Raw genomic sequence first — 22,423 nt, 5'->3', positions numbered from 1 at the left:
GCATTATTTTAAAAGAGAAAGCAAAGTATGGAAAAGAGGAAGAGTTTATATGAAAGTGTATTATATTGCAATTCAAGTCTGAAACCAGGTTCTCAAAGTGTGCAATTCTCCTGGGGTTTCCAGATCGCCTTCCCTACATGCTTCAGCTATGAGAAATATACTCCATGTATTAAATCTCACCTCACCTCTATTTAGAGTTGAGTTTCTTGTAGGAATGCTCTTTCTTGCTTTTAAGACTAAACGAGATAAAAGTTTTCCAATTTTGGAAAACCATAGTTTGAACATTCGTGATGGCCGGTGGCAGACTTCTGTGATGAACAAGGTTGGAAAACTTTGGCTGTGGTCTGCTGAATTCAGCAAAATTTGCCGATTAAAAAAAATATAAAAATGGACTCCCTGGCCAGCCAGCTTTGGACGACCAATTCCATGGACGACTGATTGGCTGGCTTAAGGAATCCCCACCTTCAAAGCAATTGGCTACATTGTCCTGAACATCCATTTTAAGCTACATTCAGTTTGCTTACAGAAGAGGTCCAAAGGGAACCCTACAGATCATAGGCTTGATGTGGTAGGTGTTTAGTCTTTGTCACCCATGCCAAAAGATTTTATTACAGTCGAAGACAAGGATAAAATAAAAGCGCATGTCATGCATACCTGTAAAAGATAGGCAAGTCAACTAGAAACAATGACAACTATTATGTCTCCGATACTTGTGCTGCATGAGTGTGGCAGAGCAGGCAGATCATTATCGCCATGCCAGGATGCAGTAACATTACATACAAGCAACAAGCGTGAACAAGCCACCCACTCCTGTGCTTTATTTTGCTGTGTAGGGACCATGTAATCTTATTAACAGCATCCACTTTCTGTGCATAGTGGAGGCAGCCATTTAGGCGGCTCAGTACTCGCGAGCATAATTGGGAACAAGTTAGGGGGAGAAAATGCAACTTATGGCAATCTCCACTGGGCACAGGTCACTCGAAGAACCTACTTAAAGAGAACCTTGGGACATGAGAAGCATAGCATGCAGTGAACCACAACGAATACAAACCACAAGACGTTTATACAGGAGAGAACACAGCTTTCCAACCTTGGCTTCAGCACAGACAGTTTCAGAGAGAAGCTTTTCCTGGGGTTTGCATGGAAATTAAAGAGATGGCGAAATGAGAAAAGGAAGGGAAAGGGCAGGAGAAGGAGGACGGGAAATGAAAGGTTCACTTATAGAAATATTGTGAAAGTTGATGATCCTCAGGAATTTGTAGCGGGTAGAAGTTTAGTTGAAAGAAATGGGATCAAGCAGACATGCATCACCATACAGGAGGCCCTCACCTGGTGACATCAGGGGCAGTGTTGGGTCGCACATGTTTCATGATGGTCTGCATCCAGTTCCGCCGAATTCCCGAGGTCATCGCAGAAAGAGTGAACTCCCCTTCTTTTGTCTGTAAAAATCAAAAAAGGACTTGTGGATATCAACAAACTCTTGCCTAGGTTTCTGCAGTGTTGAATATTTCAGCCATACATTGGAAAGAGGGTGTTTTTTGCCAATTTCTAATGGAAGATAATGAAACTGTTGGGTCATCGCAAATATTTTCCAAAATGTGGAATAATCTCTGAAACATTGAGACCATCAGACCGGCAAACGTGTATCACATTCCACTCTAGTCTGCAGTTTTATGCACTGTTTCTAAAGAGGCGCAACCACTAAAGTAAAACCACATAGCAAAATGAACACATGCATAATTCAGCAGTTGTTTACGTCTATATATCCCTCTCTGACCTAGTGCTACAAAATTTCTGAAAATTAAAGGGAACAAAAAGACAATACAAGCAAGGACAAATCCTCCAAAAAAGGACTACTAAAAGCAAATGTCTTACATGAATCTGGAACCCATAATTTCTCTGGACCGGGTACTCAGTGACATCATAACAGGTGGACAGATCAATTTCCCCATCCAAGTCAGCAGCCTGAGCAAAAAGTAGATGAGAGACTAAGTGGCAGGACAAGGGCACAGTACCACCAAGAGCAGACGGCCGGGGCCTCACCTCTTCTGCCACAGAATCTCTATAATATCTCAGGTTCTGGTCAGTCAGCACAAACCAGTGCTTCTTCCACTGAAACACATAATACGAGGTTAGCATGCAAAGCATTTATCACAAGAAGTATATCAGCTCTAGGTTCACACGGCTACAAAATAAGTTGTTGTTTTTTGCTAGTTTATTTTGCTACCAGAAGGGATGGACACTTCCTTCCTTGACCAGCAGATGGCACCGAGACAATTTCCAAGGCTGTATAAGAGCTTTCCATGTAGAACATATAGTAGATAATGGTTTATACATGGAAGCAGTGTGTACACAAATACTACTGTGGGTATGCGACAAAAATTGTAGCTGTTCACTTCATATACAACAGAAAATGCCTGCAGCAATTGGGTTGTCCAGGATTAAAAAGAAAACAAACACATGGTTATTTCCACCAAAACAGTGCCACCACTGTCTTCACGTTATGTGTGGTGTTGCACCTCTGCTCAATTCACTTCAATAGTGGAGCAGGGCTGTACATGATAAAGAGCTGTGGATAGCTTGAAACGCGTAAGCACAAAGTGACAAATCTGTTTTGTCTGTCGCTTTTCTGGATTTGCCAGCACTAAATGTTGGATTTTAACTGTAAGCAGGGCTGGGATTTTTCTAGTGAAGTGTGCTTTGATCAAGTCCTATGAAGGCAAGATACATTTTATGTGGAAGGATACCAATTTGAATCAATCTGAACATTTCCCATCTAGTAAGGATCATTTACTAATCCAAAATGGACTGAACCTGCTTAGTATTTAAGAGGAATCCAGAGGGAAAAAAACAGTACGATTTGAGAGCTGCATTTATACAAGCAGACAAATAACGCGAGTTTGTGAGCGTTCGTGTGTGTTTGTATTAAGTGTGTGACTTTAGATTACGTGACTTGAGATTCAGGGACTTTAGGAGGGGACTACAGTAAGTTAGATTCTTATCACTGCACCATATTGTATTTTTTCTCTTTTCTTGTGTAACCCCCATTACTATGTGTTCCATTATTGACAGCGCAGTCCAGTGCACATCTTGTCTGATGTATGCAGTCCTGGAACAGCCGTTTGCATATCTTTGTTCAAAATGTGAGCAAATTGCCCGTTTGGAATCGCACATCGTGTATCTAAACGGGCGAATTTCAACACTGAGAAGCGTTGACAATTTGGAAAAGAGTTTGCTGCTCACTGAGCAAGCACTTTATGGGGTAGATGTGGGGAGGATGGTAGCGAAGAGGATCAGGAAAGTGAGGTAGGTAGCTGGATAACAGAAAGCGGGATAGAGGGAAAAGTGCCAGGGAGGCTAGCCCTGATCTGATACAAGGTTGGCAGATAAGGGGGATGTCAGTTCAGGGAGAGCACTGCTGCAGCCGGACCATTCCTCTGCCAGTCAGGGGAATGTCACCTCCAGGAGGCAGGAGAGCAGGGCAGGCCAGACAGGTGCTGGTAGTGGAAGACTCAGTTATTAGGGGTACAGATAGGGCGATCTGTCACAAAGACCGGGATCGACGAATGGTGTGTTGTCTTCCTGGCACTCGAATTTGACACTTCACGGATCGGGTTGACAGATTACTGGGAGGGGCTGGAGAAGATCCAGCAGTCATGGTCCATAGTGGAACCAATGACAAAGGTAGTATTTTCCGAAATACTACCGGTACCACGAGCCACACAAGAAAGGCAGCAGAAGATTAGGTTAACAAGTGGCTCAAGAACTGGTGTAAGAAGGAGGGGTTTGGGTTCCTGGAGAACTGGGCCGACTTCTCTGTCACCTACAGGCTCTATCGTAGGGACGGGCTGAACCTCGATGGGGAAGGGGCAGCTGTGCTGGGGGAGAAGATGGCTAGAAGGTTGGAGGAGTGTTTAAACTAGGGACTGTGGGGGAGGGGGGGAGGGTAATTACATTATAGGATGGGAAGATAGTGCAGATAGAGACCGGGGGCGAGGTAATGGGACTGGGGGAGAAATGAGAGTTCAGAAGGAAAGGTGTAGGGTAAAAAATATACATAAACCTCTTAATTGTATGTATACTAATGCCAGAAGCCTGACTAATAAAACTGGGGAACTGGAATTAGTGATGTGTGAGGAGGACTATGACATAGTGGGAATAACTGAGACACGGCTGGATGATAGCTATGACAGTGGGAATAACTGAGACACGGCTGGATGATAGCTATGACAGTGGGAATAACTGAGACATGGCTGGATGATAGCTATGACAGTGGGAATAACTGAGACATGGCTGGATGATAGCTATGACAGTGGGAATAACAGAGACATGGCTGGATGATGGCTATGACTGGGCGGTTAATGTACAAGGTTACAGTCTGTTTAGAAAGGATCGAAAAAAAAGGTGAGGGGGGGGGGGGTCTGCCTGTATGTAAAGTCCTGTCTAAAGCCCACAGTCCGAGAAGATATAAGTGAGGGACAGGAACATGTGGAGTCACTGTGGGTAGAAATACATGGAGGCAAAAACAATAATAAATTACTAATAGGAGTTTACTATAAACCCCCTAATATACCAGAGTCCACAGAAAATCTACTACTAAACGAGATAGACGAGGCGGCAAATCATAATGAGGATATTATTATGGGGGACTTCAACTACCCAGATAAAGACTGGGAAACTGAAACCTGTACATCTCATAAAGGAAACAGGTTTTTGGCAATAACCAAAGACAATTACCTTTCCCAACTGATTCAGGACCCGACTAGAGGGACGGCCATACTGGACTTAGGCTGGGTTCAGACCTGAGCGTCTTTGATATGCGCGTTTAACACGCGTTTTTGACGAGCGTTTTTTGCAATAGTAAACGCGCGTTTGACGCGCGTTTGTGTGATTGACTGCAATGTCCTATGGCCACAAACGCGCGTCAAAACGCCCCAAAGAAGCTCAAGTACTTGTTTGAGCGTAGGGCGTTTTACAGCGCGTTATTCAGTGCTGTAAAACGCTCAAGTGAGAACCAGGGCCATAGGGAAGCATTGGTTTTCATGTGTTGAGCGTTTTACAGCGCGTTTGAACGCGCTGTAAAACGCTCAAGTGTGAACCCAGCCTTAGTGTTAGCCAATAGACCTGACAGAACAACAGATGTGCAGGTCGGGGGACACCTGGGAAATAGTGACCATAAAGTAATAACCTTCCAATTGTCATTCAAAAGAGTGTTTCTTCAGGGAGGAACAAAAAAGTAAGCCATAGGCCTAACTAACTGGGACAAAGTCCTCAAAAAGAAAAATACAGGCACAAAATGGGATATTTTTAAAAAGCTTCCTAAAATCTAATTTTGAGAGGTACATACCTTATGGGAATAAAAAATTGAGGAACAAGAAAAAAACAATGTGGATAAATAGAACTATAAAGAAAGCGATAAATAATTTAAAAAAAAAGCATTTAAATAACTAAAACAGGAGGGTAGCAAGGAAGCACGTTAAAACTATAAGGAAAAAAAATAGAATATGTAAAAAACTAATAAAAGCAGCATTGGAGAAGTTTTACAGATCTCTAAATCAGTCAAGGACACAGGTGACTGGAGCCAATAAAGGTGCCAAGCCATTGTGTAGAGAATGCCCTGGACCTGTGCACATCAGGATTTCATTTTATGGTGTCCGTAAGCAATGAAACCGTAAGGACTGAATGAAAGAGAGGAAACGGAGGAAGGAGGATATCCACCAAAATAGAGCATTGTTTGTGCTCCCAGCAAATGTTAAATCCATCTCACAGAGGCAGCTAATGTAACCGGATCCCTCCCCATATCCCAGTAACCACCATCCCATGGGGGCCCCAGCTGGCAGCTGTAATAAGGTCATGATGTAAGTACACTTCCCCGACTGCCTCTGCTTGTAAACATGGAGTCTGCATAGCTTCCAGATCGCATCACAACAAGCACAACCTCAGCCATGGGCAGAGCCTGCCAAGCACGCCCGGTATGTAGCCCGAGAACACCGCCATTATCACACAAGACCAAACACAGGCAGCCAGCCCAGGCTATGAGGCATTACCCTGCTGGGCACAGGCCGAGGCTCATGCAAGTGATGGTGGGTGACTGTCTACCTCGAGCCAACACCTGCCAGCTGGACAGAGAAGAGGGCAATCCTGGTAGACAGCTGTAAATTACCAGGACTTACAGGACAAGTATAAAAAAAGTGATGAACGTTTCTTGGAATCACAGAACACCCAATAGCAACACGTCGATCTATGTACTTATTCTTAGAAATCTGATGGAATAGATCATTGCTTATAGACTATGATTTCCACGATATTCAGATTGAGGCACGTAGAAATGTGAAGACAATTAGCACTCTAACATTGGGCCAAAATAAAACAAATATAAGCCTGAAGGAAAAGCTGGACAGTGGTAAGGAATGAAAAGTGTACTTCGACATGGCCACACTGCCAACCAACTGCAAAACCTCTGAAGCCTCTAGTTTTCAAGGGGCTACTGGTTCTCCTTATAAAAACCTAGCCGATATAGGGAATCTTACAGGCAATGGTTCCTGGAAAAAGATATGCAAATTAGCTCTCCTCCAAATCGGCATGGCAGCCGATAGGTGGCACCAGAGAAACCGTTTTCTTCCTTTTGGATGAGAACTAATTTGTACACCTTTCCAGTAAAAGGTGCGGGTCCCATCTGCTATAAGAGTATACTGTATCCACCCCCCCATTGTAGTGTCCAACTCCGCTAAATGTCACGCTGTGTCAGGACTCACCTGCCCATCCTGATACTGCTTGGTCAACCAACCCTTCTTGAAGTTCAATAGGTCCGGCTGCGGAAAAAGTCATGGAAATTACTATACCAGGTGTAAAAATCCAAGTCATATTATTGTGTTCTGTTAATACAACGCTCAAAAGGCTTCAATTGACATGAATTATTCATTATTGCAATGATTTTATAGGCTCAAAACTATCGCCACAGTCTTAAAGCTGGAGCCTACAGACCTGGTCTCTTCCTACCAGTTTCATGATTACAGTCCAGTCATGTAATCAGCTGTTAAGGTATCACCTCTGCTTCTTATATATGCAAGACAGTCATATGACTAGCGCCCCAGAATAACCCTCCATTCCTAAGGATACCAAAATACATTCAAGTACAGGGGGGGGGGGGGGGGGCTGCCAAATCGAAAAAAGTATTCTTTTCACCAATTAATAGCCCTAAGCAAGGTTCGGGTCTGAATTAGGTTTCCTATTTAAATAGCAACAGGGCTGAAATGCACAGACATTTGGTTGCGGGCCTCATGAGTGTAGCATCCCAGCTATTTGCGAAGCTCGGTCTTTATAGTAGAAGCTCGACGTGCCAAAGATATCTTCACATAATTTTTTTTTTAAAAACACAACAGAAACACTTGTGGAACAAAGAGCCCATTCCAACATGTACTCCATCGAATGACAACACTAGAAGTCCATGTGACAGATGGAGAACAGCTGTGGTCAGACTTTGTTAGGAGTGGAGACCACGCAATGATGTTCATAGGAGGAATGTTTATCAATGGTTGATGAGGATACGGTCATTCAGGAACAGTCTGTGTTTACTCACCGTCATGGAGGATTCTGTGGATCGACGATCCAGGGACTTGGCCCTTCGGTATGGTGAAACATGAGAAGCCGACACATCAGGAATAGAGGTCCCCCCTGTCTCGTCCTATTGAATGAGATAGAAAGAGATTACATTTGTGAAATGAAGGAAGACACCTGTAAAAAAACAGGTCAAAGGAAAATAAATACAGGTACTTTGCGATGCCCTTTGGCAACATGGCTTCCATCAAACACAGGCGAGGGGGAATACACTTGTGACAGGATACGCTGACGCAACAAGATGCATATGTCAAGTCAGACTCCACTCATATATGGTGTATTGGTGGAGTAGGTAAACCATTTAGGCTTCGTTCACATCACCGTTCAGCCTTTCTGTTCCGTTTAGGAGCAGGAGAACGGAAAGGACGGAGAAGGCACATAACTGAGCCAAACGGAGCCCTTAGGACCCCATAGACTATAATGGGGTCCGTTATGTTTCCAATCAGAAGATGATTTTGAAGCGGAGACAAAACTCTCTGCTCCAAAATCATCTTCTGAGCGGAAACCTAACGGATCCCATTATAGTCTATGGGGTCCTAAGGGCTCAGTTATGTGCCTTCTCCGTCCTTTCCGTTCTCCTGCTCCGTTTAGGAGCTGAACGGTGATGTGAATAAAGCCTCCTACAGAGGGCAGCTGGAAGACCACACACCCAAGTGGAAGGGCTTCATAAACATGTTTTTTTTTTTTTTTTTTTTTACACACAATAAATTCTCACGATGCCTTTGTGGTTCCTTACTCTTTTCCTTGGGAAGGTGCGCTTCTCACTGCGGCCCTGCCGGGCCTCGCTGCTGGGGGCGGTGGAACAGCTGGTCTCCATGTGTTCTGCCTTCTCGATGTCCAAAGCTTCAAACTTCTCAATGACCAGAGAACGCCTGGGAGAAAAAAGGAAAAGAGCGGGGGGAAAAAAACAGGAGATCTTAAAAAAAAAAAAATCGACAGACATCAGGGAAAAAATTATGCTCCATTATAAAGTAATAAAATGTATAAAAGTAATACACACACTCCCTTTAACTGTGTAAATGTAAGCAACGCCAAAGGAAGCCTATTTCCCTCATCCAGTCCGGTCCCTATAAAACTGTACTGTTTGACAGATTCCAGGACATCCTGGATGATATAGGTTGTCCGTTATCTGTTGAGTTTTAGTTCGACCATAGCTGAAGAATCATAGATTGTAGCGTCACTTACAGATCATTCTACGGCTTTCTTCAGGTACTACACAGAGCACAGCATTGGGTTCGGATTGGTAAACGTAATAGGCTTAGAGCTTGGCACTGCTCGCATTTATAAATCCACCACATTTGTAATTATCCTCCACCATTACTTGGCGCGTAAGCTTGCAGTTAAAGTGACTGTCCAGCAAATTAAAATGTTTTATACTTAAAGAGGTATTGCAGTTGTTAAAGTTATCCCGTATCCACAGGATGCAAAATGCCACTCCCTTCTCTCTGGGCGTTCTGGAAATAGGCGAGCGCTGTACTAGGCGGTCTCTGGAACGGCCATAGAAATGAATGGAGTGTCAGTTTGCATATCATCCTGCCCCTCAGTTAATATCAGGGTGCTCCGATGGGTATAGGATATCCGTTCTCATGCTTGGTGGAGGTCCTAATGGTCACACACTGACCTGATAGTTATCCCCTTTAACAAATCGGAATACCCCTTTAATATTAGTACTTTTATTAATTTCCAATAACATGTCTCTGGACAATCAGTTAAAGGCCCTTTAAACGTGTTCAAATATCATCATATAGTATGCACCAATATACAGAAATCTGCAAAACGGACAGTGGCGCCTTCAGATCTGCCACCTTTACACAATGGAGGGGACCACCGTGTTGGCTTCGCTTATTTTAAAGAGCAATTAAAACAGGTCTCCGAGTTGACCTCGAACGCCCCCAAAATGGAGGAAAAATCTTTGGCTGTGTTCTCACTATGACTTGCTCTGCCTACAAAATGGCCACCTCCCCCACGTGTACAGACGGCGCGTGAGGGACATCAAAGTGTACGACGCCGACCTGCACTTCATATAACTTTACACATGAAAAGACAAAAGTGCCGCGCTGTAACCTCCCACATCGTGATCCGAGGTCAGCCGGGAAAAGGGGTTGTTTTTCATTAAGGAAACTTCAAAAGGAGGGGAACATTGTCTGCGGCTCTGTTCCCTGGCGTGCAATTAGCCCCCAGATTAGGATTTTTATTTAAACAATTTTTTTTTTTTATGGGAAATGTTCATAAAGAAACGTGTGACTTGAGCAGGTCGGTGCCAAGTCCTCAGGTGAACATAGCCGGGCCGTGTTGTGATCGGCTGGCGCTCCTGGAGCAGGGGGTTGTTGGCAGCGCTCCCCAGTTAACGAGATCACAAGGTTCTATTAATGAAGCGTCTGTCTCTTCCCTGCAAAACATTTTGATCTTGCACAGTTCTGAGCGGTTTAATCCTCGTCTACTCCTCGACTCCGGAGCCACTTGTTAAACAACTGGTAAATTCCCTGCGGGGGGGGCTGGGCCTTACGAAACACAGAGCGGGCTGTCGCACAACACGGGATAATTTAATGGGGTTCTGTGTGATGAAGCAGGCCCACCTGTGCACCATTTTCCCCCATTAACTGCAGTAATAAATTACTTCCTGAAATGTAAAGAAAAATTCCAGCCATCACATGGCGTTATATTGATGACATCCCCTAGGACACCAGTTATGACGGAGGTTGAGTATCAAGTTGTATAAACACTATTTTAGTTGTCATGTGGCTGTATGCTACTGTAAAATAACCAGGGGTTGGGGTCTGCAAGCCAAATACGTGTCCTGGAGTCAAGTCGTCAGCTGCTTCTTTGTAGAATCCATAGTGTAACAGTGAATTCAGGGATTGCAAATACTACTTCACTGATCCTCCGCAGGTCTCATTCTGACCTCTCATCATTCCCCGACTGTCTCTGTACCGTCTGGTCCCACCCGACATTAGTAATCTGACTGCTCAACCAATCATTGGCCACTGTGGTGACTCTCCTCAGCCAGCGATTGGCTGAGCGGTTACATTTCCGTGTCAAGAGGGACCAGACAGCGCAGAGGAAGCATTGAAATGGAACCAATGGAGAATAAGCGTGTTATTTTTGTTAAATGGAACCCCGTACCCTGTTAAAATGGAGAGGCCGGTCATGCAGGCGCACAGCTGCTCCATTCAGCTCTATGGGAGTTCCAACAGCCCAGTACAGCGCGCGCTCTCTCTGCAACTCCCAAAGAAATGAATGGAGCGGCTATGCGCCTGCCCGACTAGCCGATCCATCTAATAGTTATCCTTTACATACTGGAATACCCCTTTCGTTCTTCTTTCAATCTTTTATTTTATTTTTTTAAACCGAAAAACTGAGAGGACGGCACACTGACCCCATTTGAATGCTACGGCTTCATGAGCTCGTGTGTTACAGAACAGAACACTTTTGTCTTTTCCTTCCGATTTCATTTTACATTTCATTTGATCCTGAGAAATAATCTATAACCACAATCCTGACTAGTTCATTAACACTAGATACGCATGTTCCATAGCTCACAGCACGTACATGGTTATCACTGTGCGGGGTGCTTGATAAGTGGCATCTACGCCATTTATCTCGGGAGGAAGCAGAGGATCTGACAGGTATCCAAGAAGATCCAGTTTGTCCAGTCCTTGTTGCCCCTCTAGTTTGGAAAATGTTGTGGGGTCTTGTGGACATAAGTGAAAAAAATCTCAAGTCTTTGGCTGACTTCACTGAACAGTGGTCTCCAATTTGAGGCTCTCCAGAGGTTGTGAAACCACAACTCCCAGCATGCCCTGCTTCAGCCAGCTGTAGACTACATTATCAGATTCTCCTAGGGTTCATCATCTCGTCACAAGAGCTGACCTCTGCAACGTTCTGGGGGAGATTTAATCAAGACCGGTGCTTCATGCGCTTGTCTTGATATCAGATCGTCAGGGGTCCGACACCTGGAACCCTCACCGATCAGCTGTTTGAGGAGGCCGCGGCTTACCTGGCTGCGATTGGTCCTGCAGCTCAGCCTCATTCACTTGAAGGGGACGGAGCTGCGCCTAGTAGTGTTGAGCGAACTTGTGTTTTAAGTTTGGCGTCTAAAGTTCGGGTTATCGAAGAATCGCGTTATGGATTCTAAATTCCGTTATGGTCCGTGGTAGCGTTATCCATAAGGCGATTCTTCGATAACCCACACCCGAACGTTAGACGCCAAACTTAAAACAAAATTTCACTCAACACTAGTGCCTAGGCCTCGGGACCGATGAACATCACATCGCTGGCCCAGGAAGAGGCTGCGGCCTCTTCAAACAGCTGATCGGCGAGGGTCCCCTCGTTCTCGACCCATTTAAGGACTGGTCTTTTATGACAATTGTTCGTGAGTTGGCTCAGTAAGTTCTACTGCAGCCAAAAACAAAATTTATGGGCACAGCTATGACAGGTCCAGGAGAATGGAGCCCAGAGATCTGGTGGCTGTGAGTTATGGAGCACACTGATTGCACCATGCATTAAACAGAAGCCTTTTTATTTCCCCCAACATAACTCTCAATGGAAACATAATGACAAAGGCATTTTTTTTTTGTCTTTTTTAAACCCAGTAACTCAGCACCGGCCTTCCCAGGCAGCCAAAGAAGTTAAAAAATAAATAAAAAAAATCAGAGTGAGTCAGTAGAGGAGACAGCAGATTTTCGGAGGGAGGGTAGGGGAGGAAAAACCAGACTGGATTGTTTTTCCTAGGAGACAGAAAATAGTCACATCTCTTGTCTCATAAATTCGGACACTAAGACGAGATGGCAGCGAAGCGGGCTGAGAAAAGATGGCCATCTCGCACAGCAGCACAGCAGGAGGAGGAGGTGGAGAGCAATAAGACCTGGAAATAGAACAAGGCTGGAAAATGAGTGTGTGGTCTAATACAAACAAGAAGGCGTCAAATCAATGTTATCAATTATCAGAGCAATCAACAATCAATATTAATAATAATACAAATGCATTGTCATCATCAATCAAGACATTTAATTGTGTTATTGGCAGAGATTATCATTAGTCTGGACCTGGGATGCTGTAATTATACACTGATATTGCAGGCGGCAGAAGCTCATCACCTGTCTCGCTGAAAGATCTGAATCCAGGGGTTGATAAAGTATATGCCCCTTTAAGTAAATTTAAGCAGGTTCGAGTTAATCTAATATAAACTGTATTATACTCCAGAGCTGCACTCACTATTCTGCTGGTGGAATCCCTGTGTACATACATTACTCATCCTGTACTGATTCTGAGTTACATCCTGTATTATACTCCAGAGCTGAACTCACTATTCTGCTGGTGAAGTCACTGTGTACATACATTACTTATCCTGTACTGATCCAGAGTTACATCCAGTATTATACTCCAGAGCTGCACTCACTATTCTGCTGGTGCAGTCACTGTGTACATACATTACATTACTTATCCTGTACTGATCCTGAGTTACATCCAGTATTATACTGCAGAGCTGCACTCACTGTTCTGCTGGTGCAGTCACTGTGTACATACATTACTTATCCTGTACTGATCCTGAGTTACCTCCAGTATTATACTCCAGAGCTGCACTCACTATTCTGCTGGTGGAGTGTCTGTACACACATTACTTATCCTGGACTGATCCTGAGTTACATCCTGTATTATACTCCAGAGCTGCACTCACTATTCTGCTGGTGCAGTCACTGTGTACATACATTACTTATCCTGTACTGATCCTGAGTTACATCCTGTATTATACTCCAGAGCTGCACTCACTATTCTGCTGGTGCAGTCACTGTGTACATACATTACTTATCCTGTACTGATCCTGAGTTACCTCCAGTATTATACTCCAGAGCTGCACTCACTATTCTGCTGGTGCAGTCACTGTGTACATACATTACTTATCCTGTACTGATCCTGAGTTACCTCCAGTATTAAGCTACTTTCACACCTGCGTTCGGTGCGGATCCGTCTTGTATCTGCACAGACGGATCCGCAACGATAATGCAAACGCTTGTATCCGTTCATACCGGATCCGTTTGCATTATTCTTTAGAAAAAAAAGTCTAAGTCAAAACGGATCCGTCCTGACTTACATTGAAAGTCAATGGGGGACGGATCCGTTTTCAGTTGCACCATATTGTGTCAGTGAAAACAAATCCGTCCCCATTGACTTACATTGTAAGTCAGGACGGATCCGTTTGGCTCTGCATCGTCAGGCGGACACCAAAACGCTGTCCGCCTCAAAAGCGAATCGGAGACCGAACGCAGCTAAACTGATGCATTCTGAACGGATCCTTATCCATTCAGAATGCATTGGGGCTGAACTGATCCGTTTTGGGCCGCTTGTGAGAGACCCTGAAATGGATCTCACAAGCAGACCCAGAAACGCCAGTGTGAAAGTAGCCTTATATACTCCAGAGCTGCACTCCCTATTCTGCTGGTGGAGTCACTGTGTACATACATTATAATACTTATCCTGTACTGATCCTGAGTTACATTCTGTATTATACTCCAGAGCTGCACTCGCTATTCTGCTGGTGCAGTCACTGTGTACATACATTACATTACTTATCCTGTACTGATCCTGAGTTACATCCAGTATTATACTCCAGAGCTGCACTGCACTAAATATTCTACTAGAAAGTCAATATATACATACATATTACTCCAGGGTTGCAATCATTGGTCTGAAGGCTTCAGAGCTGACATCTCCTATTATTCCCTGCCTGTTCACTGTCTGCACAGAGCTTGCTCTTGCAGTTGTCACTATTGGAAATGTTCTGTTTACACAAGGAATTGTACAGTCATTTGATAAAGGAAAAACTATCTGCTCCCACACATTATAAAAGTTTAGGTGAGGGATTCTGTTAGTGCTGCTCACAGCTTCCTGCAGCAGTTATCAGAATAGTGAGTGCAGCTCTGAAGCAGAATACAGGCTGTAACTCTGGAGGACTACAAAATAAATGTCATATACGCTCAACCTTTTTAGTACAATAATAATTAAAGATGAGCGAATTTGGTGGTAAAAGCAGAATTGCGTTACGGATTCCGTTACCACGGACCATAACGCAATTCTACAAAAGAATGCATTCCGTTATTTATTCCGTCATAATAGAAGTCTATGGACTGCAAAACGGATCTGTCCCGTTTCCGTTATGCAGGGGAGTCCTCTCCTGATCCTGAGTCCTCCTCCCTTACATAACAAACGGGACGGATCCGCTTTGCAGTCCATAGACTTCTATTATAACGGAATGCATTCCTTTCTAGAATTGCCTTATGGTCCGTGGTAACGGAATCCATAACGCAATTCTGCTTTTACCACCATACAAAGCGTGAACGAATTTCATAAAATGAAATTCGCTTATCTCTAATAATAATAATAATATATGAGAAATGGCGTTTAAAAGCAGCGTAAGCAGCCATCTTTGCAACCCGAACCATCTATACATTTTCAGTGAGTCCGTCAGACTTTGCTGCTGCCCGTGGCTTTATCTCCTAAGCTCCTCTTGCAAGATGAGAAATGAAATAATTTGACTGCCGTGAGCAAAATCTAGTCACCCCAGACAGCATATACCTTGCTGGAGGTCACCGAATCAGCAGGTTATTTACCGACTCAATAAGCAAGATGGCGGCAAGCGCTATGCAGAGCCGACACCTCGATGGACAATCAAACCACTAAACAATCAGAAACCTTTTCAGTGCCGACATGGAGAAACTAAATTACAATCAGTAGGTCCCATCGGACTTGGCGGACCAGGGGACGGTCGTGTATTGTGGTTTTCTACGCCAAGGAGACAGGGTCTCGATCGCCATAATTAACTTTTATTTTTGCTCTTCTCCTCTGACACTGAAAAGACTTGAAATAAATATAAAGTGAAACAAAGGAAAGGATGCAGAAAAAAGGTGTAATAGTCGCTGATCAACAGGTGGACTTACAGTATTCTACCTTATGATCTGCTGAGAGTTGTAGCTCCTTGCTGTGACAGCCCACGGTCCCCATGACACACATTTGGTGCTGAAGAACAATGCGGTGTCCTAAATAGCTGTGCTCAGGCACAAAGTGTCTGCCAGAGGGAACACAGCGATCACTGGCGGCTGATTGGGGCTTATAAGGGTATTACGGTGGATAGGGGATAGCTATTAGATCACTGTGGGTAATACCACTAGGATCCTCTTCAGTCACAAGAACGGGGACCCGTACCCGACAGGGCCCCCCAAACTGAATGGAAAGGCAGATCGAGCATACACAATGTCACGGTCTGCGGGAAATAGGTGCGCACTGTACTCAGAGATTAATGGGGTGTCAGTGTCTTGTAGGGCCCTCGTTTTTATTATAAGTAGGGATGCCAGTGGTAGGGCCTCTACCAATGTAAAAGTTGCAATAATCCTTTAAAGGGGTTGGTCCACAGAAAAAGGTGATAAATGTATGCTTCTTAGGGGTCCAAACATTGGGACCCCCCCCCACCTTAGTCCCCTGTGTGAATGGAGCAGTAGTGATAGAGCATGGCCACCACTCCACTGTCTATTAGATCGCCCAGTAGAGTGATTGTCTACGTCAAGCAGTGAGTAGATAGGTGGTCACACATGCGTACTACCATTTCATTCACACAAGGGATTTGGAAAGCTTCACGATAGGTGGAGGTTCTAGCAGTCGGATATACATTTAACACCTATCCCTTGAGCCATCCCTTTTAATACGTGCGGTCAGCTTCCCCTTGAGATGTCATAGGACCCGTTTCCCATAAAAAGTAAACAGCAGAAGGCAATTGAGGGGCCACTAACTGTAAAGCTGCCAGCTTCTGAGAGGAGTGGTAGTATAAAGCAGTGTCCACGAGGATGACAATGTTTGTACTATACTCAGCCTCTCCCAGGATGTGAATGAAATGATTTGGCCACTGGTCAATTTCAATCCTAATGTAGCATTTCACAGTAAGAAGCTATTTAACTGGTCTGATTTTGGGGTAAATTGTTCCCAACGTAACAAAATATCAGTTCGGATTGTGAACAAAAACTTCCTGGGAAAGATTAGCTGAAAGGGACACTTCGATCAAAATGTTATCACATATTAACAGCCTATACAGTGGGGGAAATAATTATTTGACCCCTCACTGATTTTGTAAGTTTGTCCAATGACAAAGAAATGAAAAGTCTCAGAACAGTATCATTTCAATGGTAGGTTTATTGTAACAGTGGCAGATAGCACATCAAAAGGAAAATCGAAAAAATAACTTTAAATAAAAGATAGCAACTGATTTGCATTTCATTGAGTGAAATAAGTATTTGAACCCTCTAACAAAAAAAGACTTAATACTTGGTGGAAAAACCCTTGTTTGCAAGCACAGAGGTCAAACGTTTCTTGTAATTGATGACCAAGTTTGCGCACATTTTAGGAGGAATGTTGGTCCACTCCTCTTTGCAGATCATCTCTAAATCCCTAAGGTTTCGAGGCTGTCTCTGTGAAACTCTGAGCTTGAGCTCCCTCCATAGGTTTTCGATTGGATTAAGGTCCGGAGACTGACTAGGCCACTCCATGACCTTAATGTGCTTCTTCTTGAGCCACTCCTTTGTTGCCTTTGCTGTATGTTTTGGGTCATTGTCGTGCTGGAACACCCATCCACGACCCATTTTCAGTTTCCTGGCAGAGGGAAGGAGGTTGTCGCTCAGGATTTCACGATACATGGCTCCGTCCATTTTCCCGTTTATGCGAATAAGTTGTCCTGTGCCCTTAGCAGAAAAACACCCCCAAAGCAAAATGTTTCCACCCCCATGCTTGACGGTGGGGACGGTGTTTTGGGGGTCATAGGCAGCATTTTTCTTCCTCCAAACACAGCGAGTTGAGTTAATGCCAAAGAGCTCTATTTTGGTCTCATCAGACCACAGCACCTTCTCCCAGTCACTCTCTGAATCATTCAGGTGTTCATTGGCAAACTTCAGACGGGCCTGCACATGTGCCTTCCTGAGCAGGGGGACCTTGCGAGCCCTGCAGGATTTTAATCCATTGTGGTGTAATGTGTTTCCAATGGTTTTCTTGGTGACTGTGGTCCCTGCTAATTTGAGGTCATTAACTAACTCCTCCCGTGTAGTTCTAGGATGCTTTTTCACCTTTCTCAGAACCATTGACACCCCACGAGGTGAGATCTTGCGTGGAGCCCCAGAGCGAGGTCGATTGATGGTCATTTTGTGCTCCTTCCATTTTCGAACAATCGCACCAACAGTTGTCACCTTCTCTCCCAGCTTCTTGCTAATGGTTTTGTAGCCCATTCCAGCCTTGTGCAGGTCTACAATTTTGTCTCTGACATCCTTGGACAGCTCTTTGGTCTTTCCCATGTTGGAGAGTTTGGAGTCTGCTTGATTGATTGATTCTGTGGACAGGTGTCTTTTATACAGGTGACTAGTTAAGACAGGTGTCCTTAATGAGGGTGACTAATTGAGTAGAAGTGTCTAACCACTCTGTGGGAGCCAGAACTCTTAATGGTTGGTAGGGGTTCAAATACTTATTTCACTCAATGAAATGCAAATCAGTTGCTATCTTTTATTTAAAGTTTTTTTTTCGATTTTCCTTTTGATGTGCTATCTGCCACTGTTACAATAAACCTACCATTGAAATGATACTGTTCTGAGACTTTTCATTTCTTTGTCATTGGACAAACTTACAAAATCAGTGAGGGGTCAAATAATTATTTCCCCCACTGTATTTCACCATTCTATGTATTTTTAGATAGATTCAGGGGGGTCGTTTTCTGTATATAAATTTTTGGAGTCACTCCATGCCTTCTACTTCCTGTCTTGGCTTTTTAACTTCTTCTTTGTTTGGACTTTCAGCATGGCAGACAGTCTTGCTTAACTCTCTCAGTCAGACCATCACTGTGGCCAGAGAGAGACCGCCTGTAGTGACTCAACTAGATCATCACACATTACACTATCAGTGCAATGCTCTTCTGTGGACATCACTATCTAGGCCTCTCAAGATAATTAGTAGAGCGGTCATGCTGTTCTCCCTATTCTACACCTACTGTTATGATGACAATTACCCTTCAGAGAACATCTTCCCCCTGACAGCAGCAGTAAACTGACAGGAGGTTTACCTATCTATATATAGGAGAAATTATAATTTTCAATGCCATAGTACTGCTGAAATAAAAATCAGGCAAACATACTAAAAAATTGTTTCTATGAATACTAAATTAAAAACAAAAAAACACTCCTTTCTGATGGAAGTGTCCCTTTAAGCTTAGAAACCATGCATTTTTTTTCCAGATGGCTACAGAAGGGGAAGGGGGTATCGCAATACTACAGACCCTCAACGCCTGGAGAGCCAACCATGCATTCAGTAGAGTGAGAGTGTCAGTGTCTGTTAGACTGCACAGGAAGAGGTTTTCAAAGGGTTAATACGGTGAGGTAGAAGTTAAATGGGTTAATACGATGAGGTAAGAGGAGTTAGTGGGTTAATAAAGTGAGTAGGAGGAGTTAGTGGGTTAATACAGTGAGGTAAGAGGAGTTAGTGGGTTAATACAGTGAGGTAGGAGGAGTTAGTGGGTTAATACAGTGAGGTAGGAGGAGTTAGTGGGTTAATACGGTGAGGTAGGAGTAGTTAGTAGGTTGATACGGTGAGGTAAGTGGAGTTAGTGGGTTAATACAGTGAGGTAAGAGGAGTTAGTGGGTTGATACGGCGAGGTAGGAGGAGTTAGTAGGTTAATACGGCGAAGTAGGAGGAGTTAGGTTAATACGGCGAGGTAGGAGGAGTAAGTAGGTTGATACGGTGAGGTAGGAGGAGTTAGTGGGTTAATACAGTGAGGTAAGAGGAGTTAGTGGGTTAATACGGTGAGGTAAGAGGAGTTAGTAGGTTGATACGGTGAGGTAGGAGGAGTTAGTAGGTTGATACGGCGAGGTAGGAGGAGTTAGTAGGTTAATACGGCGAAGTAGGAGGAGTTAGGTTAATACGGCGAGGTAGGAGGAGTTAGTAGGTTGATACGGTGTGGTAGGAGGGGTTAGTAGGTTGATACGGCGAAGTAGGAGGAGTTAGGTTAATACGGCGAGGTAGGAGGAGTTAGTAGGTTGATACGGTGAGGTAGGAGGGGTTAGTAGGTTGATACGGCGAGGTAGGAGGAGTTAGTAGGTTGATACGGTGAGGTAGGAGGGGTTAGTAGGTTGATACGGCGAGGTAGGAGGAGTTAGTAGGTTAATACGGCGAGGTAGGAGGAGTTAGTAGGTTAATACAGCGAGGTAGGAGGAGTTAGTAGGTTAATACGGTGAGGTAGGAGGAGTTAGTAGGTTAATACGGCGAGGTAGGAGGAGTTAGTAGGTTGATACGGTGAGGTAGGAGGAGTTAGTAGGTTGATACGGCGAGGTAGGAGGAGTTAGTGGGTTAATACGGCGAGGTAGGAGGAGTTAGTGGGTTAGTACCATTTGCAGATTGTGCTTATGGATGGGCCAGTACTTATTCAATAGCTGCGATTGCAGATACCAGATACTGGACTCATGAGAAAATCAGGCGCACGTGTACATACATCAATGGCTGCTTCCTGGTGGTTGTCCGGCAACAGTGGGACTGCGACTCCCAGCATGCTGCAACACCCTGGGGCTGTGATGGCATACTGGGAGCTGTAGTTTCACAGCTACTGGAGATTATCTGGTTTAAGAACAGACTTAGAAATCATACATTTACGTACTTCGGGGAATGTAGATAAATATATACGTCACGTAGAGCATTGTTACACAGGGAGATATAGACTATTTTCATCCAGTTACCCAGCAGGCCGGCTGTGCCTGATCTATGCAAAGGACTGGATGATGGGTGTAGTAACCCCTACAAGGGCAACATTCCCCTGGAAGCAGATTACAGTGCATGAAATCTGTCCATTCCTCCCTCCACCACCATGAAACATACAAACATTGATCATCTACCCGACACATGTCGGCTCATGGGCCCTCAAAAAGACGTAATAATAATCCAGTCCATTATGACCACCTCATAGGGAAGGTGGTGGGAGATCAGGCTGCCCAGTACAATGCAGAAAGCCTCTCCTGTAAAGCCCCATGGTAGGAGAGGCTTCTGGAGACATTGTCTACACAGCCAGGCTGTCTGCAATCTTGGCTATAATTCACACCCACTAAACTACCCATCAGTCCCCCAAAATCTTGACATTTACATTGAGATGAATTAAAACAAATCTGCGTGATCTCACCTTCTCCGCAGTCCAAATAGCCGTGCCACTTCTTCCCTGCCTGGGCTCCGGGCCCTAGTTTTCTGTTCCAGTCGCTTCTTCTCTACCTGGAAAACCTCCCTGTGACTGATCCTGCGTGCTCGGGGTACATCAGCCAGGATGACATACTCCCGGTTGGCAACATGAAGGGCAGTTGGTGTTCCATGATTGACATGAGGTTCCGGCGACAGGCAGTGCCCGTTACCTGGGGGAGAAAAGGGACCTTGCTCCTGGTTGAATGCACTGTGGACACTATACCTGCTGGGCGCATCGGGGGTGGAAGGTGAAGGTGGGCTCTGTAACAGCTGTTCTTCAGATTTAAAGTCTTTAGTCTTCTCTAGTGAGAAATAGCCGCTTTCCACTCGAGTCTTGCGTCCGCCGTCAACTCGGTCTCCATTAACCAAGCCTCCATCTAGTGGGGGAAAGAGGAGAAAACTAAGCACGGCAAATATTGGTGCTGTACAGAGTCCATAGATGATGGGGCACCAAGACAAGATTACAGATGGCACATAGATGGAAGACCATCCCCCACTTCCAAACATGAAACAAACTGACCGACTTTGCTGTCTGGTGCAGGCTCACTTGGGGAAGAAGGCATGTGGACCGGACTCTGGATGGGACTGTTGCTGCCACTCTCCTGTCCATTCCTGTTCTTCGCTTCCTCTTGCCAGAGAGTGGATTTGGTGGCAGGAACCTTTTCTGCATTGGGTATCCCTGTGCTGGTTGCCGCCATTTTGGCTGGTCCAGGTTCCTGACATAAAAAGTTGATGCAAAAGAACATAGATCAGAGAGGTTTTTCATCACCGGGCTATAAAGGCACGCATAGATAATGAGCAAATTAATATGGTTAATCTTATTTAATCTTCGCTGTGTTGCTCAAAGATGACACAGATGTGACAATAACAGCACCTCTAGTGGATAAATGAGTGAAGGACAACGGCCTTTGCTTAAAAGGTCCCATGAGGGCCCCGCAGTCGATAGAGAAGATCTCTCAAATTTGGGGTTCTGATCCATGAGCCAATTTTACCATTAGTAGCAACCCTAACTCAGTGTGTCTGTCCTCAAAGGGTGTATCCTATGACTAATGTAAAATATGAAAATCAGACATTATATAGAACATGACAATCTCTTTCTACCAAAGCTAGAACCAGCCCTGTACCTCACACGGGTCCAGAGATCTCTCCATTCATTGCGCTGCTAGATTTATATCAAGCTCAAGGGGAGTGTCTTTTCTGCTGAAGCTCAGGGGGCGTGTCTCAGCTCTGCCTATCACAGCTCAGGAGTCAGTTGAAGGATGAAACTGAGCATGTGCGGCCTTCTCAGTAAGCAGGACAAATAAATTTAAAAAAAGACCACCAGCAGGTGGCGCTATACAGATACATTTTATTGAATAACTCTGTGGCTATGCTAATTTTTTAATTACATGCAATTACAAAAGAGTTCAGATCCGGGTGCTGGTTTGAAAGCTGTAGAATATTTTAAGTGGGACAACCCCTTTAACATGGACGACCAGTCATGAACAGTTGCTTACCCTATCAATAACAGCTGACCACAGACACTTACCATAGGGAAACCTTTAGGACAAACCGGCTGATCAACCCATAC

The 22,423-nt window shown here is 44.5% G+C and overlaps 1 protein-coding gene across 10 annotated transcripts in view; it reads right to left on the bottom strand.

Moving 5' to 3' along the window:
* The window catches only part of LOC121008366 (myosin phosphatase Rho interacting protein), a 96,096-nt gene that overhangs the window by 21,581 nt on the left and 52,092 nt on the right, over window positions 1–22,423 (bottom strand). For 7 of the 10 annotated variants that reach the window (XR_005780567.1, XR_005780566.1, XM_040440856.1 and 4 more), the window contains exons 6-13: window positions 21,374–21,569; window positions 20,801–21,230; window positions 8,354–8,489; window positions 7,580–7,684; window positions 6,756–6,812; window positions 2,044–2,112; window positions 1,876–1,965; window positions 1,330–1,439 (exon numbers count right to left, since the gene is read on the bottom strand). Coding sequence is in view for 8 of the 10 variants with exons in the window: in XM_040440856.1 (XP_040296790.1) it covers window positions 1,330–1,439; window positions 1,876–1,965; window positions 2,044–2,112; window positions 6,756–6,812; window positions 7,580–7,684; window positions 8,354–8,489; window positions 20,801–21,230; window positions 21,374–21,569 (1,193 nt within the window). In the remaining 2 variants the exon portion in view is untranslated. The remainder of the gene's footprint in view (window positions 1–1,329; window positions 1,440–1,875; window positions 1,966–2,043; window positions 2,113–6,755; window positions 6,813–7,579; window positions 7,685–8,353; window positions 8,490–20,800; window positions 21,231–21,373; window positions 21,570–22,423) is intronic. The other 3 variants (XM_040440857.1, XM_040440852.1, XM_040440851.1) reach the window with 2 other exon arrangements.

This window comes from Bufo bufo, chromosome 7 (assembly GCF_905171765.1).
Source record: "Bufo bufo chromosome 7, aBufBuf1.1, whole genome shotgun sequence".
In the NCBI taxonomy this organism is placed as follows: Eukaryota; Metazoa; Chordata; class Amphibia; order Anura; family Bufonidae; genus Bufo; species Bufo bufo.
The sequence above is the reverse complement of the archived record's forward strand: the minus strand, read 5'-3'. Positions and strand labels throughout refer to the sequence as shown.